Source organism: Mustelus asterias, chromosome 16 (genome assembly GCF_964213995.1).
Source record: "Mustelus asterias chromosome 16, sMusAst1.hap1.1, whole genome shotgun sequence".
Classification (NCBI taxonomy): Eukaryota; Metazoa; Chordata; class Chondrichthyes; order Carcharhiniformes; family Triakidae; genus Mustelus; species Mustelus asterias.
This window is the reverse complement of record NC_135816.1, coordinates 69,869,757-69,889,077: the sequence shown is the minus strand read 5'-3', so window position 1 is coordinate 69,889,077 and position 19,321 is coordinate 69,869,757. Positions and strand designations below refer to the sequence as shown.

The 19,321-nt window shown below is 45.8% G+C and overlaps 1 protein-coding gene across 1 annotated transcript in view; it reads left to right on the top strand.

Annotated features, from left to right (window-relative positions):
* Window positions 1-19,321, top strand: part of LOC144505239 (dedicator of cytokinesis protein 2-like) — a 618,318-nt gene that overhangs the window by 589,417 nt on the left and 9,580 nt on the right. Inside the window, exons 45-49 of the mRNA XM_078231263.1 lie at window positions 780-956; window positions 3,461-3,544; window positions 12,203-12,340; window positions 13,868-13,995; window positions 17,253-17,427. Of these exons, the coding sequence (XP_078087389.1) occupies window positions 780-956; window positions 3,461-3,544; window positions 12,203-12,340; window positions 13,868-13,995; window positions 17,253-17,427 (702 nt within the window). The remainder of the gene's footprint in view (window positions 1-779; window positions 957-3,460; window positions 3,545-12,202; window positions 12,341-13,867; window positions 13,996-17,252; window positions 17,428-19,321) is intronic.

Genomic DNA, 19,321 nt, shown 5'->3' with positions numbered 1-19,321 from the left:
CACCAACCACAATCCCACCCAGGCCCTATCCCCATAACCCCATACATTTACCCTGTGGTTGTATACAATTCTGCTGCAGCTGATGGTCCATAGTGCCTCAGTTTTGAGCTTTTAGATCTGTTCTGAATCTATCCCATTTAACACAGTGTTAATGCCACACAACATGATGGAGGTGTGAAGATGGGACTTTGTGCCAACGAGAACTATGGGATAGTCACTCCTACCAATACTGTCATGGACAGATACCTCTGTAGACTGGTGAAGCTGAGGTCAAATATTTTTTTCCTCTCATTAGTTGCCTTCCCATCTGTTGCAGGCTCAGTCTGGCTAATAAATTCCTCAGGACTTTGCTGGAGCATTCTGCAGTGGTGCTATCGAGCCACCCTTAGTGATGGTCAGTAAAGTTCAATACAGCTCTCAAATAGGGAATCCCTCCTGGTCTCTATGTCCAAGCTCTACTCTACACAGTTTATTGATGCACTGAGGTGAGGAGTTTGACAGCCCCTTTGAGAGCTGTACAACTTGCAACATGGTTTCCCAGTACTAAAGGGCGCAAAATGATTTCCTCCTGAGTGAGTCATAAGTCCATTAAATGTGAAAGTAGGAGTAAGCATATACCACCCTCCCCGAGCCTGCTCTATCGTTCAATAAGCTCATGGCTGATCATTGACTTCAACTCTACTTTCCCACCTGATCCCTCTACACCTTAATTTCACAGAGTCCAAGTTCCCTCACGTCAAGAGTGAAACTCCATCATTGATTCATTTTTCTCATTACAGAGCTCTATCAGCCCGCTGGAAAATGCGATTGAGACAATGCAGAAGACCAATGAAAAGATCCTCACCTTGATTAGCCAGTACAAGGGGGATGACCATCTTCCCATCAATCCTCTCTCGATGCTGCTCAATGGTATTGTGGATCCTGCGGTTATGGGTGGATTTGCTAAATACGAGAAGGTAAAGGAGACAACGATTTATTATTTCTGCCTTCAACAAAACCAGATCAGGAGGTAATTCTGACAGGGTCCAGTCCAGAAAAGGAGCTTCGATGAAGGTTGGGGAGTGGGGGGTGAAAACAGAGACAGGTTTAAGGGGTGGAAGTTTCTCATTATTTGGCAGAGTGGCGCAGCGGGAGGGAAAAACAAGGTGGTGGAAGCTGCCGGCTCCAAGTTCGACTTTCTCTGCTGTATTGTGAGCCTCTTGGTGAAAAACAATGGCATGCATCGATTGAGCTCACAACACCAGCAACTTAGGTTTTTAAAAGACTGGGGGCAGTGCCAGGGGACAGTGCCAGGGTGCAGTGCTGGGGCAGTCAGGGGCAATGCCTGGGCAGTGTCTGGGGGCAGTGTCAGGCCAGTGCCAGTGGCCAGTGCCAGTACCAGGGGACGGTACCGGGGGCAATACCAGGGGGCAATGCTGGGGCTCTGCCTGGGGGCAGTGCCAGCGGATTGCCTGGGCATGACCCTGTCCTCCCGGGGCTGTACTTACCTGTGCACCTCCGGAAGGTTCTATTCCCCAGGGTTCTACTCATCATAGGGGACCTATCGTGATTCACACTGATGTAAATGGACAATCAGGCAGGGGGATTGGTGGTACCTTGATAAAGCCCTGATGATGATATGAAAAATGCATTTAAATGGGATTTAAAAGTCAGGATTCCCGTTATGCCACTAGCAGGGACAATCGGGTAAAACCCGTCAGCATTAAAGCCATTTTGGAATTCCTGCTGGATTTTCTGTTCCCGCTGTCATTCCCACCCCCGAAACTGAGAGTGGAAGATACTCCCCATCAGACCTATCTGTGATCACATTAGGCTAGCATTCCTGCACACTTCAGCGGCATCAGTGTGGGATCATACACTGAATACTATGAGTGTGGAGTTATGCACCTGTACTTTATTAAGAGAATATACACCTTCTGTGGCAGTGTAAGATCATATACCCATACTGATTCAGTGTGATATTAATCATCAGTGCTGAACTAGTGACAAAAACACAGATTCCATATAGACATATTGCTTATCTATTTTAATTTTGATTCTTTACAATATTTGGAAAGAACTTATATGATCGTGGAAATAGTAAATTCTTGTTGGAATGTTGACGATCCGGCCAACATTTCATGAATTTTATTTTACCACAGAGTGAATCCAAAAACACACACAGGCATACTGTTAACAACCTAGCTTTGACAAAGGGTCATCTGGACTCGAAACGTCAGCTTTTTTCTCTCCTTACAGATGCTGCCAGACTTGCTGAGATTTTCCAGCATTTTCTCTTTTTGTTTCCCATACTGTTTAACAGCTGGACTGAAATGTTTATTTTCTTGATGTGGCCTCATAGGTCACACATAATGCTGTTATACAGAAAGCAACTGATGAGGGCATTGCAGCAATAATTTATTTCCTATTAAATAGAGAATAAGATCCTGTTATAGATGATAAATTATAGTGGTAATATTTAAAAAATCAATAGAGTAACATCAGATGTCCCATTAACGTTCAGGGATCAGGTACTATTAATGGGACTGAAATCATGTGACACGGATTGGTCAGGAAGTTAGTTGTGAATGGAGGATTAGAGGGATGTCACTGCTGGTACAATATATCTAGTCTGAGGCACCTAGCTAATTAAAACTAAACCTTCACCTCTTACACAAGACTAGCCCTGGAAGAACAATGAAAGCCGGTCAACACATTGACAAAAACAAAGCTGGCACAACCAAAAATGAACCAATTTAGCATTGACCCTGCTAGTAAATTGAGGATATGAGAAAGCAAGTAATTACAGCGTAGTTTAACTTTTAGTAATATCCAACATTGATTCACAAATGTTGGAAGAAATAATCCATAAATATCTGAAAGGCTCGAATGGGAGATACAAGCGCTAAAGACACAACGGTTTTCTGGGGTAAGAAATACATAGGAGACCCACAAGCATTGTTTCTCCATATACAATCCCTGAATCAGTTCACATTTGTTTTAATCTGCAATGGGTCATGGATTTGAATGTGCGGGTTAGGTGGATTGGCCATGCTAAATTGCCCCTTAGTGTCAGGGAGACTAGCTAGGGTAAATGCATGGGTTATGGGAATAGGGCCTGGTTCAGATTGTGGTCGGTACAGACTCGATGGGCCGAATGGCCTCCATCTGCACTGTAGGGATTCTATGATTCTATTTAATATTCAGGGGCATTTGGTGAATTTAGTCGAACACGATCCTTTATTATGCAGCTTGAGAATTATTCTTTCTGCTTTACATTTTAAGATTTTTTTTCTGCTGTCCGAAATTTTTAAAAAAGACTTGGTTTATTTTCTTTCTGAGAGAGAAATGCCAACAAATTGGCAGTTTGAACAAAAACAAATTGCAGACACTTTATCTCTGGCTGTCAGTCAGGGCAATTATTTATGCAGAACAGGATGTTTGGCCTTAACTCTTGTGTTTAATTGTTCAATGTTTTCAGGCTTTCTTCACAGAGGCTTATTCACAAGAGCACCCAGGAGACTGGGACAAACTGACTCATCTCAAGGATCTCATAGCTTGGCAGGTAAGAACAAAACTTTGATCACAGACTGTACAGAATCAAAAATCCCAAACCCATTTACATTCTCCATATACAATCCCCATCCCATTCAGACTTGCTTTCTATATAGAATCCCCAAAGCAATTCACAAACACTATTCGGAATCTTAACACCCAAGCACATAGATACACTCTCCATATAGAATCACAACACCCCCATCCATACACACTCTCCATATACATTTTTTCTGAAGTCTAGTCTTCTTGAATTTCACAATTAACTAAAAGTTGCTCTTTGGGTTGGAAGAAGATGAGTTTTAGTTTTAGTTTTAAAACATGGCTGTTTGCAGCTACAATGATTTAATTAGAAATCTAGCTTAAACTGGTTCCCAGGCATTAGATTCACTTAACATTCAAGGATATGGGACAAGTGCAGAAAAATGGGATTAGCGCGACTTTAATGGTAGATATTGTTGGTGCAGATTTGATGGGCCGAAGGGCCTTTTCCATGCTGTATGACTCTATGACAATCCCTAAACCAGTTCACACTCTCCATATACAATTCCTGAAACAGTTCACACTCTCCATATACTATCCCTGAACAAGTTCACACTCTCTATATAGAGTTCCCAACTCAATATAGAATCCCCAAACCCATCCACATTCTCCATATGCGGTCCCCAATTTTATTCACACTCTCCATATAGAATCCTCAATCCCATATACACTTTCCATATAGAATCCCCAAATCCATTCACACTCTCCATATATAATCGCTAAACCAGTTCACATTCTCCATATACAATCCCTGAACCAGTTCATATTCTGAATATACAATCTCTAAGCCAGTTCACACTCTCCATATACAGTCCCTGAACCAGTTCACACTCTCTATATACAATCGCAGAACCAATTCCCACTCTCCATATACAATCGCAGAACCAATTCCCACTCTCCATATACAATCCCTGAACCAGTTCATATTCTTCATATACAATCACTGAACCAATTCACACTCTCCATATACAATCCCTAAACCAGTTGATACTTTTCATATAGAGTTTCCAATTCAATACAAAATCTGCAAACCTATTCACACTCTTCACATGGGATCCCCAAATCTTTTCAACTCTCCATATAGACTCCTCAATACAAAGAACAAAGAACAAAGAACAATACAGCACAGGAACAGGCCCTTCGGCCCTCCAAGCCCGCGCCGCTCCCCGGTCCAGGATTGAATCCTGAATCCAGGATCCCCGCCCAATTTTCCAGCCTATCTACATACCAATATCCTATCCACCGAGCTGTCCCTCACAGCTACGATGCTTTGTTCATTACAACCTATTAACTCACCCCCACCCCCCCATTCCAGACCATGTGATCTCCAGGGAGAGGCGAAAACCCAGAGTGAAAAACCCCAGGGCCAATATGGGGGAAAAAAAATCTGGGAAACTCCTCTCCGACCCCCTGAGGCGATCGAAACGAGTCCAGGAGATCACAATGGCCCTGATCGGAAAATGCTTCCCAACCCTAGTCATTTCCACTTCCACGAACACCATATGAATTCCCTGCCCCCGAGACAGGTTCCCAACTATCCGCAGTCTCGCTCTGTACTGGCACCAGCAAGATGATCATAGAATGAAGCCTTGAAACGAGAAACAAGGAACAATTAGCCCGCGCCGCTCCCTGGTCCAAACTAGACCACTCTTTTGTATCCCTCCATTCCCACTCCGTTCATATAGCTGTCTAGATAAGTCTTAAACGTTCCCAGTGTGTCCGCCTCCACCACTTTGCCCGGCAACACATTCCAGGCCCCCACGACCCTCTGTGTGAAATATGTCCTTCTGATATCTGTGTTAAACCTCCCCCCCTTCACCTTGAACCTATGACCCCTCGTGAACGTCACCACCGACCCGGGGAAAAGCTTCCCACCGTTCACCCTATCTATGCCTTTCATAATTTTATACACCTCTATTAAGTCTCTCCTCATCCTCCGTCTTTCCAAGGAGAACAACCCCAGTTTCCCCAATCTCTCCTCATAACCAAGCCCCTCCATACCAGGCAACATCCTGGTAAACCTCCTCTGTACTCTCTCCAAAGCCTCCACGTCCTTCTGGTAGTGTGGCGACCAGAACTGGACGCAGTATTCCAAATGCGGCCGAACCAACGTTCTATACATCTGCAACATCAGACCCCAACTTTTATACTCTATGCCCCGTCCTATAAAGGCAAGCATGCCATATGCCTTCTTCACCACCTTCTCCACCTGTGACGTCACCTTCAAAGATCTGTGGACTTGCACACCCAGGTCCCTCTGCGTCTCTACACCCTTTATGGTTCTTCCATTTATCGTGTAGCTCCTCCCTACATTATTCCCACCAAAATGCATCACTTCGCATTTATCAGGATTGAACTCCATTATCAGGATTGAACTCCATGTACATTCTCCATATAGAATCCCAAACCCATCCATACTCCCCATTTAGAATCCCCAAATCCATATATACTCTCAATATAGAACTCACAAACCCATAGACACTCTCCGTATACAATCCACAACCCATATACACTCTCCATATAAAATACCCAACCCCATATACACTCGCCATAGAGAATCCCCAAACTCATTCACACTCTCCATATCGAATCCCAAAACACATATGATTTCTCCTTATAGAATCCCCAAACCGATTCACAGCCTCTATATAGAATTCCCAACTTCATATACACTCCCCTTGTAGAATTCCCAAATCCATGCACATTTGATAGAGTGGTTGGAGAGGGTTCAGACTAAAATGGCAGGCATGTGGGAACCTACGTAAGGAGTTAGAGGAGGAGGAAACACAGACAAGAACAAAAGACAGAAAGGAGAACAAGAAAAGTAATAGGCAGAGAAATCAAGAGTGAGAGTCAAACAGGGCCTCAGTGAAAAATAATGGGAATGGGACAAGTAATGATAAAAAGCCTAACCTTAAGGCTTTGTGCCTTAATGTATGGAGCATTCTCAATATAATAGATGAATGAATAGATGTGAATGGGTATGATACAGTCAGGATTACAGAGACATGGCTGCAGGATTTCCAGGTATGGGAACTGATTATCCAGGGCTATTCAGTCAGGGGCGGCACAGTGGTTAGCACTGCTGCCTCACAGCACCAGGGACCTGGGTTCAATTCCCGGCTTGGGTCACTGTCCGTGTGGAGTTTGCATGTTCTCCCTGTGTTTATGTGGGTTTCCTCCAGGTGCTCCAGTTTCTTCCCACAGTCCAAAGATGTGCAGGTTAGGTGAATTGGCCATGCTAAATTCTCCCTAAGTGTACCCGAACAGGCGCTGGAGTGTGATGACTAGGGGATTTTCACAGTCACTTCATTACAGTGTGAATGCAAGTTTACTTGTGACTAATAAATAAACTTCAACTTTTAACTCTTTAGGACGGAGAGACAAAAAGGAAAAGGTGTGGGGTTGCATTGCTGCTTAAAGATTAAATTAAAGTAATAGTGAGGAAAGATATTAGCTCCAACAATGTGGATTTTTATGCGTAGAGCTGAGAAACCCCAACTAAAACATTAGCGGGGGTTGTATATAGACACTCAAACTGTAGTGGTGATGTTGGGAATGGCATTAAACAGGAAATTAGAGACACATGCAATTAAGGAACATCTGTAATTATGGGTGAATTTAATCTACATATAGATTGGGCAAATCAAATTAGTAACAATGCCTTAGAGGAGGAATTCCTGGAGTGTGTGTGGGATGATTTTCTGGACAAATACATTGAAGAACCAATTAGAGAACAGGCCATCCTAGACTGGCGATTATGTAATGGGAAAAGAATAATTGGCAATCTAGTTGCGAGAGGCCCCTTGGGGTTGAGCGACCATAATATGATAGAATTACTCAGCAAGATGGAAAGTGACATTTGTTATTTCTGAGACTAGGGTCCTGAATCTAAATAAAGGAATCTATGATGATATGGGGCGTGAGTTGGCTATAACAGATTGGGGAACATTACTTAAAATGCATGATGATGGATAGGCAATGACAAACATTCAAAGAGTACTTGGGTGTAACAATTGTTTATTCCTGTCTAGTGCAAAAGTTAAATGGGAAAGGTGGCCAAACCATAGCTTACCGGGGAAATTAGAGATACTATTAGATCCAATGAAGAAAAATACAAATTGATTAGAAAAAACAACAGACCTGTGGATTGGAAGGAGTTTAGAATTTAACAAAGGAGGGCAAAGGGATTGATTAAGAAGGGCAAAATAGAGTATGGAGTGAGCTTGTGGGGAACATTAAAAACTGACTGTAAAAGTTTCTATAGATATGTGAAGAGAAGCACAGTGGTTAGCGCTGCTGCTTCACAGTTCCAGGCACCTGGGTTCGATTCCCGGCTTGGGTCACTGTCTGTGTGGAGTTTGCACATTCTCCTCGTGTCTGCGTGGGTTTCCTCCGGGTGCTCCGGTTTCCTCCCACAGTCTAAAGATGTTCAGGTTAGGTTGATTGGCCATGCTAAAATTGCCCAATTAGTGTCCTGAGATGCACAGGTTAGAGGGATTAGTGGGTAAATGTGTCGGGATAAGGGGGTAGGGCCTGGGTGGGACTGTGGTCGGTGCAGACTCGATGGGCCAGATGGCCTCTTTCTGCACTGTAGCGTTTCTATGATTTCTATGAGAAAAAGATTGGTAAAGATAAATGTAGATCAGAAATACTAAGATTACAGTCAGAATTAGGGGAATTTATAATGAGGAACAAAGAATTGGCTGACCAATCAAATAAATACTTTGGTTCTGGCTTCACGAAGAAGGACACAAATAACATGCCAGAAATGTTGGGGAACACTTGGTTTAGTGAGAGGGAAGAACTGAAAGAAACATTTTTAGTCGGGAAATGGTGTGGGGAAATTGATGGGATTCAAAGCCGATAAACCCCAAGGCCTGAGAATCTACATCCCAGGGTATTTAAGGAAGTGGTCCTAGAAATAGTGGATGCCATTGGTGGTCATCTTTCAAGATTCTACAGACTCTGGAAAAGTCCCTACAGTTTGGAAATTATCTAATGTAACCCCACGATTTCAAAAGGGAGGTAGAGAGTAAACAGGAAATTATAGACCAGTCAGTCTGACATTGGTAGTGGGGAAAAAGCTAGAGTCCAATATAAAAGATTTAATAGCAGAGTATTTGGGAAACAGTGGCAGTATTGGATAGAGTCAGTGTCGATTTACGAAAGGGAAATCATGCTTGACAAATCTACTGGAATTCTTCGAGGAAGTAACTAATAAAGTTGATGAGGGGGAGCCAGTGGATATGGTTTATTTTGACTTTTTGGAAGGTTTTCAACAAAGTCCCACATAAGAAGTTAGCATGTAAAATTAAAGCACATGAGACTGGGGGTAATGTATTGTGATAGAAGGAAAAATGGTTGGCAGACAGAAAACAAAGACTAGGAATAAATGGGTCATTTTCCAAAGGGCAGGCAGTAACTAGAGGGATACCGTAGGGATCAGTGCTGGGACCCCAGCTATTCACAATATATATTAATGATTTAGATGAGGGAACAAAATGTAATATCTTCAAATTTGCAAATGACACAAAGCTGGGTGGGAGGATGAGCTGTGAGGAGGATGCAGAGATGCTTCAGTGTGATTTGGACAAGTTGAGTGAGTGAGCAAATGCATGGCCGATGCAGTATAGTGTGGATAAATGTGAGTTTATCCACTGTGGTGGCAAAAACAGGAAAGCAGATTATTATCTGAATGGCTATAAATTGAGAGAGGGGAATGTGTCATCGTACACCAGTCACTGAAAGTCAGCATGTAGGTGCAGCAGACAGTGAGGAAGGCAAATGTTGGCCTTCATAGCAAGAGGATTCAAGTACAGGAGCAAGGATGTCTTGCTGAAATTATACAAGGTCTTGATAAGTTTGCACTTGGAATACTATGCGCAGTTTTGGTCTCCTTATCTGAGGAAGGATGTTCTTGCTATACAGGGAGTGCAGTGAATGTTTACCAGACTGATTCCTATGATGGCAGGACTGACATATGGGGAGAGATTGAGTTGGTTAGGATTATTTTTGCTCGAGATCAGAAGAATGAGGAGGGATCTCATAGAAACTTATAAAATTCTACAGGACTAGACTGGGTAGATGAGGAAGGGTGTTCCCGATGGCGGGGAATCCAATACCAGTGGTCACAGCCTAAAGATATGAGGTAAACCACTTAGGAGATGAGGAGAAATTTCTTCACCCAGAGAGTGGTGAGCCTGTGGAATTCTCTACCACAGAAAGCAGTTGAGGCCAATTATTGTATGTTTTCAAAAAGGAGTGATGTAGCTCTTGGGATCAAAGAATATGGAGGGAAAGCAGGAACAGAGTATAGAGTTGAATGATCAGCCATGCTCATAATGAATGGCAGAGCAGGTTTGAAGGGCCAAATGGCCTACCCATACTCCTATTTTCTATGTTCTATGTTTCTCTATATGGAGTTCCCAACCCCATATCCACTTTCCATATAGAATTCCCAACCCCATATCCACTTTCCATATAGAATTCCCAACCCAATACACACTCTGGATAGATTACGTTCAAAAATTGCTGTGTAAATCTGGTGTCCAATTGAAATGAGGTGATTAAGAATGGAATCCTCAACCAACCCAGTATGACCAGGGCATAAATAGGTAACTAAGGGTTGCCAACTGTTTGGATATCTTCTTTTATGTTACATCGAATAGCTTCTTTTTTCAGAATATAAATATTTGTATAATTAATAAACTAAAATGTTCAAAGAACAAAGGGGAAAAAAAGCACAGTTTTGTTTTAAATGATCTGTCCCCTGGATTGGTTGCCAGTGTGCTCTGGATGTTAATCATCGCTTCCTGAACACAGGTCAGGCAATTGGCGTTACATCTGTGCAGCGCCTGGCTCTGGAGACCTTGGTGAATATTTCCATTGGAATCTAATCACATTAGCAAAAAATAATTTTCCTAAATGGACACGCAGCGGGATTTTATGACCTCACTCGGGCGAGGCTTGTAAAATCTCACCCGAGGCCAGTGGAGAATTCCGTTCGCCCGGGGTGGGCAAGGCGGTAAAATTCCGGCTGCAGTATTGGCTGACTGGCTCACGCTAAATGGTCTCGTGGATGATTCCACAGGACGTGCCTCTCAGATTTGCTAATTTTTAAATTTTAGGCCTGTATTTGAACATCATCAAAGTTGAAAATTGTCCTGCCATTGCCCCCCACAATAATGTGCTGCACTGCAGCCATACTCCACTAGGTGGCAGTCAATGATTGCAGTTTGCCCTTCTATTCTTCAGGATTAAAAGTAGTTTTTGCAGATTAGTCTGTTGGTCCATTCAGTCTCAATCCTAACCGATCTCTCGCTCGAAGGTTACAGTACTAAGGCATCGGGGAGGTGGTGGTGCAGTGGTATTGTTGCTGGGCTAGGAATCCAGGGACCCACGGTAATGCTCTGGGGACCTGGGTTTGAATCCCAGCAGGGCAGATGGTAGAATCTGAATTCAATAAAAATCTGGAATTTGACCCCATGAAACAATGTAGTAAATGTCCTCTGAAATGCAGGCCACTCACCTGTTTCAAGGGGCAATTAAGAATGGGCAATAAATGCTGGCAACCCAGTGGTTCTGGTGTTGGGATGGCTCACCAAGGTGTTGGAATCAAGTCTCATCAAGGAAGGTTGTGAAATTGTAGTGATTTGTGGGGGTCAGACCACACAAAATAAAATGTCCAACAAAACTGTCAGATTGTCAGTAAAAACCCAACTTGTTCACTAACAGAGGAGTTACAACGCAGAAATACACAAATCATGCTGGTGTTTTTGCTTCAACTGCACATTCCTCCTAATTCCTGAGTCCAAATCCATTTATGTAAATGGTGAACACCACTTCACGCCATGGGCCCCATCTACGATGAAGGCCAACATCTTAGGACAACTAAGTGGTCCAAACTATCACGTTCTTTTATTCTGACATGGGCTGTGGGCATCACTGGTGAGACTAGCATTTATCACCCATCCCTAATTGCCCTTGACAAGGGGCGGCATGCCATATTCTTGAACCCCTTGGGCAGCATGGTGGCACAGTGGTTAGCACTGTTGCCTCACAGCGTCAGGGACCCAGGTTCAGTTCCCGGCTTGGGTCACTGTCTCTGCGGAGTCTGCACGTTCTCCCCGTGTCTGCATGGGTTTCCTCTGGGTACTCCGGTTTCCTCCCACACTCCGAAAGACGTGCTGGTTAGGTGCGTTGGGCCATGCTAAATTCTCCTTCAGTGTACCCGAACAGGCGCTGGAGTGTGGTAACTAGGGGATTTTCACAGTAACTTCATTGCAGTGTAAGCCTACTGGTGACCCTAATGAATAAACCTAAAACTTAAAACACCCCGCAGACCATCTGGTGTAGGTACATCCACAGTGCTGTTAGGAAGGAGTTCCAGGGTTTTGACCCAGTGATCTCCGCAATGAAAATCACTGCCCCAGGGAAAGTAGGGATGGCCAATAGACATGGCCTTGCCTGTATCACCTATACCCCAGTTGCCTCAGTTGGCCTTTCACTCAATATCCCACTGCCAGTCAGAGAACAGGGCAGGAGGGCTGGGACTGCACTCATTCCTTCTGCTGCATTTTGAACAGCAACGTGCTAAGTATTTTCCGCTCTTGCTCTTCACAAGGTCCCACTGCTTGAAAGAGGAATAAAACTTCACGGGAAAAGAGTGCTGGATGATCTTCGGCCTTTCCACGACCGGATGGAAGAATGTTTCAAACAGTTAAAGATGAAAGTACAGAAGGAGTATGGGTTAAGGGAGCTGGTAAGTGAACTGGGATCAAGATACTTGGGTTCCCTTTGTGTTCCTTTAATGTGTACACTGATGTGTTGCGGGGGGTGGGGGGGGGGGGGGAAGGTGGGAGTGTGCAGGGAGAGAGCTGTTTCCCCTCTCTGACCCTGGAGGTTTCTATCTCCCGCTCCAACCCCCCCCCCCCCCCCCCCCCCCGCCCCCCCCCCCCACCCCGCTCCTCCAATACTGGGCCGCCGATTCACAGTGTTATGACCAGCCTGAGGTGAGTTTCCCCAAAAGTTATTGATCTGGGTGAGACCCCTCGATTTGTAACCAACTTAAGAAAAGAAAGACTTTGCATTTAGATAACTCTTTTCACCACCACTGGGCATCTCAAAGCGTTTTACAGTCAGCGAAGTCCTTTCAATGCTGTAACAATGCAGTGGTCAATTTGCACGCAGCAAACACCCACAGTCATGTGTCAGTAACCAAATAATCCGCTTTTGTGATGTTGATCAATGTATAAATACTAGCCAGGACACCGGGGATAATTCCCCTGCTCTTCTTCAAAATAGTGACTTGGAATTTTTTAATTCCGGCCAGGTAGGCAGATAAGGCCTTGGTGTGACTTTTTATCCTAAAGATGGCACCTTCAACCATGCAGCACTCCCACTGTACTGCACTGGAGTGTCAGCTTTAGTTTTGCACTCCTGCGCTGGAGTGGGGGGAATTGGACATGAAATCTTGTGACCCAGAGACAAGAGTACGGCGGATTTTATTAGCACAGCAGGGAAAGGAGTAGTTTATGAATGTTAGAAGAAATAAATCAGCGCACAATAGCTAAGTAGTTCATACTTTCTTTGTTGATGTTAGTTGAGAGGTGAATGTTGGCCAGTTGCCATAACTTCCTGTCCTTTATTGAAATAGTGCTGTAGGATCTTTAACATCCGCCTGAATAGGGATTTGCTTTAAGTCTCATTAAAAAGTCAGCATATCCACCAGTGCAGCATGGAGAAAATTAAGGATTGTTTCTCAATAAAAGCCCCTGGGCAGAATTTTGTCATCCCTCCCGCCACAGGAATTGTAGCGGGTGGGACACAGACCGTGCAGAGGTCCATTGACCTCAGACGAGATCTTATGGCTTTGGGGCGAGCACGGCTGGAAAATCCCGTTCCCTGACTTTCTGGCAATAAGTGTTGCCAGTTTGCACACAGCAAGGTCCTACAAGCAGCAAGGAGATAAATGACCTGATAATCTTTTTTTTGGGGGCGTTCGTTGAGAGATGAAAATTGGCCAGGATACTGGGGGAACCCTCCCCTCTTCTTCATTGAAGAAGGCCGTGGGATCTTTCCCATCCAACTGACAGGGCATCGGAGCCCTGGGTTTAAAGATTTGTCTGAAAGACGGTGACTTTGGCAGTGCCGCACTCCCTCACTACTGCACCAGGGGAGTCAGCCTGGATTAGACATTCTGACTCAGGTGTGACAATGTACCAAGGCTGACCTATAACGCAACCTTTGACTTCTCACCCCTGAATTCTTCCCTGAATTTGTCGTGTAGCCCGATGTTGATGACAAGCGGACAAGCCGACCGAGGTCCATGCTGAGATCCTACCGGCAAGTATCCATGATTTCCCTTTCGTCCATGAACGCTGAATGCCACACGCCAACCAAAATGACTGCGGACAGGTGAGGCACAAACAATGATTTCACTGTGGACATTGCTCATCACTTCTTTAAAACCTCAGACTGGAAATACCACCTTGTTACCCTCTGTGGGATGTACACTCTGGGAACCAAATGTATTAAGATTGACGTAACTGAAGAGGCTTGTACAGATACTCTTACCCACCCTCACTCTCACCTACTGTATCCCTCACTCCCACCCTATCCCTCACTCCCACCCACCCTATCCCTCACTCTCACCCACCCTATCCCTCACTCTCACCCACCCTATCCCTCACTCTCACCCACCCTATCCCTCACTCCCACCCACCCTATCCCTCACTCCCACCCACCCTATCCCTCACTCCCACCCACCCTATCCCTCACTCCTACGCTATACCCCACTCTCACTCTACCAACCTATTGCTCACTCCTACCTCACCCAGGCTATCCCTTACTCCCACATTCTCCCCCTCCACCCCCATCCATTTCTGGTCTTCTTTTTCTCTAATTTATCTACTAATCCCTTAAACTGTAAACTCATTGCTGTTGTCCACTTTGATCTCCTCTTTGGATGAGGAAAGCTTCCCTCAACCTCCCCAGCCGTTCCTCACTCCCAAGTTCCCTACTTACTCCGAGTAGCTTAAATGTCAAACTCTGTACCATTTGAAGAACATTCTGTTTGCTCAGTGCTCCAGTTGCACCATGTGGATTGAACGTGCAGTCTAACTGCTGTGGACTAACTAATGGAGTCAGAGTATCAGGGTCTGTATTTTACGGATAGGCTGCAAGACAGTTAAAAATGTTGTTGCTGCTTAGTAACTCTTGAGGTTGTCTGTGTTTGGTGAACAATGAGATACCAGGAAGTTCTGAACTTTGAGCTGTCATAAAATCCCTACAGTGCAGAAGGAGGCCATGCAGCCCATCGAGTCTGCACCGACCACAATCCCACCCAGGCCTTATTCCCATAAACCCAAATATTACCCTGCTAATCCCCCTGACACTAGGGTCAATTTCGCATGGCCAATCAACCGAACCCGCACAACTTTGGACTGTGGGAGGAAACTGGAGCACCCGAAGGAAACCCATGCAGACATGGAATGAATGTGCAAACACCACAGAGTAAGAGTTTTAACAACACCAGGTTAAAGTCCAACTTGGACTTTAACCTGGTGTTGTTAAAACTCTTACTATATTTACCCCAGTCCAACGCCGGCATCTCCACATCACAAACACTACATAGACATTGACCTGAGGCTGCAATTGAACCCAGGTCCCTGGCGCTGTGAGGCAGCAGTGCTAACCACCGTGCCACCATGCTGCCCATGTCTTGTGAATTAACTCATCTCAGTCAGGGCCTGTCATCTCGGCCCTGACATCTTTATAGTGATCTTTCCTGGGCCTGGAAATGGTGCGTATGTGTTTGTGTTCTGAATTTTTAATCGATCACTCCAAGATTAACCCCTCTTCCCTGCATAACCTTGTAATTTTGTTGGATTTATTGCGTTAAAGCCAAACTAAGGTCAGTGGTGATGCCCCTCGAAGTTAAATAGCCTGTACAATTACATGAACCGCCTCACGAAAGGCCACGGGATTAAAGAGGTTGAGGGAACTGATTTTTCCCAAGGCTGCCCTCAACAATTGCTCAGTGAAGTGCTGCAGAAACCTGGCAAATAATTCACATTAAAGTATTTTTAAATGTCCAAAGGATTAATAGTGGGGAGGAGTTTGCAGTGGCAGAGGTGGCCTGCCATTGGCTGGCGATGGGATCTTCCGGTCCTGCTGTTCTCCGAGGGAACCCGCGATGAGGGGAGGTTACTGTTGGTGGTTCTGAAAGATCCCACCGGGGGGAACGGATGGAAAATTTGGCCCAGTATACACAAATAACCATAACTTAATCGACATTGGGCAGGAACTTGAGCCCATTCTCACCATCTGTGAGCTCGCTCAAGATGCAGCGAAACCCACAGGTTGCGGATCTCACTGGCGAGATCGTGGCTTCTGAGTTTTGCCGCCCCTCGCCTGTGATGTAATCAGGTTCACGTCCACAATGGGCATGAACCTGATTTAAATACATTTTAATAGATTTGCATGTCATTAATCCCTCTTGCCATTTATCGACCCCCCCCCTCCCCGGCCGTATATTCAAACTAGGCCAACGGGACGTCACATTGGCGCGGTTTACAATAGATTCACACAGATGTCAACCTCTCGTGGGGATCCTCCGGGTCTATACTCACCTTTACACCCCCTGGCACAGCAGTGCCAAGCTGTGCCACGGGCAGACCCCAGTGGGCTCCTCATGGGGGAGGGGAGCGGACTTGGGAGCTGGGGTTGCTGGCAAAGATTGTGTGGCTGGGGAACGGGTCTGATGTTTGAGGGGAAGGTGGGGTAGGTGCCGGCACTGACTCTGGGGTGGGGGGGAGGGGGGGGGGGGGGGGGGGTGAGGTCCGATGTTTGAGGGGAAGGGGGGGGTGCAGGCACTGACTGTTCGGGGGCGGGAATAGTCTGATGTTCAGGGTGGGGTGGGTGGTATGCTGGCTTTGACTCCGATCAGGGGTGGGAGGGGGGGGGGAGAGGCATCAGCTCTAATCAGGGGGAGGGGGCAGCTCCTGAGACCTCCGTGGTGGTGAGGGGGCAAGGTCATTTTTTGTCCTGATTGGCACCCTTTAAAGATAGCACCCAACTCACCACAGCCGGGCTTTGTTGGTGTGTTTAGGCCCCATCCCCCGGCTGGTCTTTTTGGACACAGTGTGGTCAGATCTGTAGAGAAAACCGACCTTTTCCTCCGGAGAGAAACGCACCATTTTTTTTGCCAGAACAAACACTCTGCCATATTCTGGTACGATTGTCGCCATTAAATGAGGGCAAGTTAGGTTGTTGCAAAGTTACAGGACTATTCATTGTTCACGAGACTGATCCAGGTCAGGGAGGTTTCCTGGTCCACACATCTTGGAAAAAAGTTTAGATGTGCCCCCTCCCAAACAACCCCCCACCCCTATCATATTACTTAAATAACCTGTGTTTGTGTCTCCAACATCGTTATATAAAAATTATTCCAGATCTCAATTGCTCTCTTTCTATGTTGAGTTTCCGACATTCCTTTCACCACTTTGTGTTCACCTCACCTTGGACTGGAACAGACATTGTCCAGCCATGTCATGGGCCGTGCTCACTTCATCCACTTGGTTCACCAGGACGCTGATCAAATTATATTATTGTTTTTAAGATCAGCTGACTATTTTACCTCTCACAAGTTCTCCCTCTGTCGCTTGCGGCAGTGTGATCCCAGACAGCCCCAGGCCAAAGCCACCAATTGCCAAGCCTGAAGAAAAGGTTCCAGATCGAGCCATCAAAGAGGACAGTGAGGTCAAACTAAGGAAGGAGAGAAAGAGACAGAAGAGGAGCAGCGTGGTGTTTGCAGACAGCAAGGCCGAGCCTTCAGACTCCAAACGGGTAAGCAGCACCTGACGCTAACCGGCAGAATTTCGTGCCCTTCCCCCATGGCAAGTTTGGTGGTGGGGTGGGGGTATTTGGTCTGGCGGGAGGGTGGCGGCAAGGACACCCCTTTCTGCCTCCATCCCAATTAAGTCCAGCTGTGTTGAGAGGCCCGTGGACATCTTCCTGCCCAACAGCCAATGAGGGCCCTTAATTGGCCAATTATTACCACTTCAGGACTTCATCCCACTGCTGCTTAATCCAGCACCAACAGGAGTTTGCCCTTCTGTGCCCTCTGGGCACCACGGGGTTGGAGTGCATTATTGACCCCTATAGTCACATTTTAGTTTGATTTTTTAAGTTCCTTTTCTACTTTGTCTTTTGATTCGGGCGGTTCCCTTCTATTTTGGGAGTTACCCCTTTTAATTAGTTCCTCAGTTAATTTGATTTAGTTTAATTCGTTAGTCAAAAAGATTGATCGGGATTTGCCATGCAAGTAGAACAATAAGCAAGCGTTTGTGGGGTTGCTTGCTGACTCCCAGTGGTTCCCACGTTCAAAGGCACTGACTGAGGGACCCGGCACCAAGCAGTTGGGGGCCTCACTGAAATCTATTGTCCCCCCACCCATTCTCCCACAACCCCACTCCCCGAATCTTCTCACCTGGATGGCTGTTTCCATCCACAACCCTCGGCCTCAGGTGGGTGTCATACAGACAACTGCCACCGCTTCGCGCTGTGGTGCTGTCATTCAATAGAGCTGTCGGCCTCTGATTTGCCGGCATCTCTCAACGGGAGGCTCTTCCATCCCCCGGGGTCCTTGGAGGAAGGCCTGCCGCTGTCCTGTCAACTGCCTGATTGGCACTTAATTCAACAGACTTTCCTGAAAGGAAGTGATGCGGGGCTCTCGTCAGCTTTCCAGCTGGAGGTCGAGATTCCCATCATCTCCAGTCAACACTGCTCAAGGTTACTGAAGGTTATGGTGCTCAAGGTTACGGTGCAGCAAAGAATGGTTCATCCATAAATAGCTCAGCAGCTGGTCCTGAGCTGGTTGTTGGCATCATAGTACCATTGAAGTGAGTAGTCCCAGTGCCCTACACTCTCCTTGTAGCCCTGTATCTCCCGTTGCACAAATGTTTATCCAACACTTGTCCTGTGAAAGGTGCAGTGATCTCTGGTTCCCGATGGTGGGGGAGTCCAGAACCAGGGGTCCACAGTCTGAGGATTCGGGGTAGACCATTTAGGACGGAGGTGAGGAGACATTTCTTCACCCAAAGAGTGGTGAGCCTGTGGAATTAATTACCACAGGAAGTAGTTGATGCCAAAACATTGAATGTATTCTAGAGGTGGATCGATATAGCACTTAGGGCGAATGGGATCAAAGGTTATGGGGAGAAAGCAGGATTAGGTTACTGAGTTGGACAATCAGCCATGATCATAATGAATGCCGGAGCAGGATTGATGGGGCCAAATGGCCTCCTCCCGCTCCTATCTTCTACGTTTCCATGTAAACATTCCTGACGGCAAAACGTTCCCTGCTCCGGCAACTCTCCATGTAAAGGCATTCCTCTTCATGTCTCCCCTCTCTCTCTCTTTGTGGTGATTCTTAAACAGGTGGTTTCTAAACTTGCTTCCCAGAGACAATGAGTAGGGTTTCCTGAAATCCCTGACAACTGACACTTGTACGCTTTCAGGAAATACAGAAATATCTGCCCACTTGGTGAAAAAGAAAATCATACCCGTACTGGTCGGACAGTCCAAACGCCAATGGATGATGAGCCACAAAGGCTGCTGATCATTGTCCCTTCCCCCCCCACCTCATCCCTTCTTTGCTCCTCCCCCTGCCCCCCCCCCCCTTCCCCAAAAGCCCACATCTAAGTATTTCCTAAGATAAAAGCAAAATACTGCGGATGCT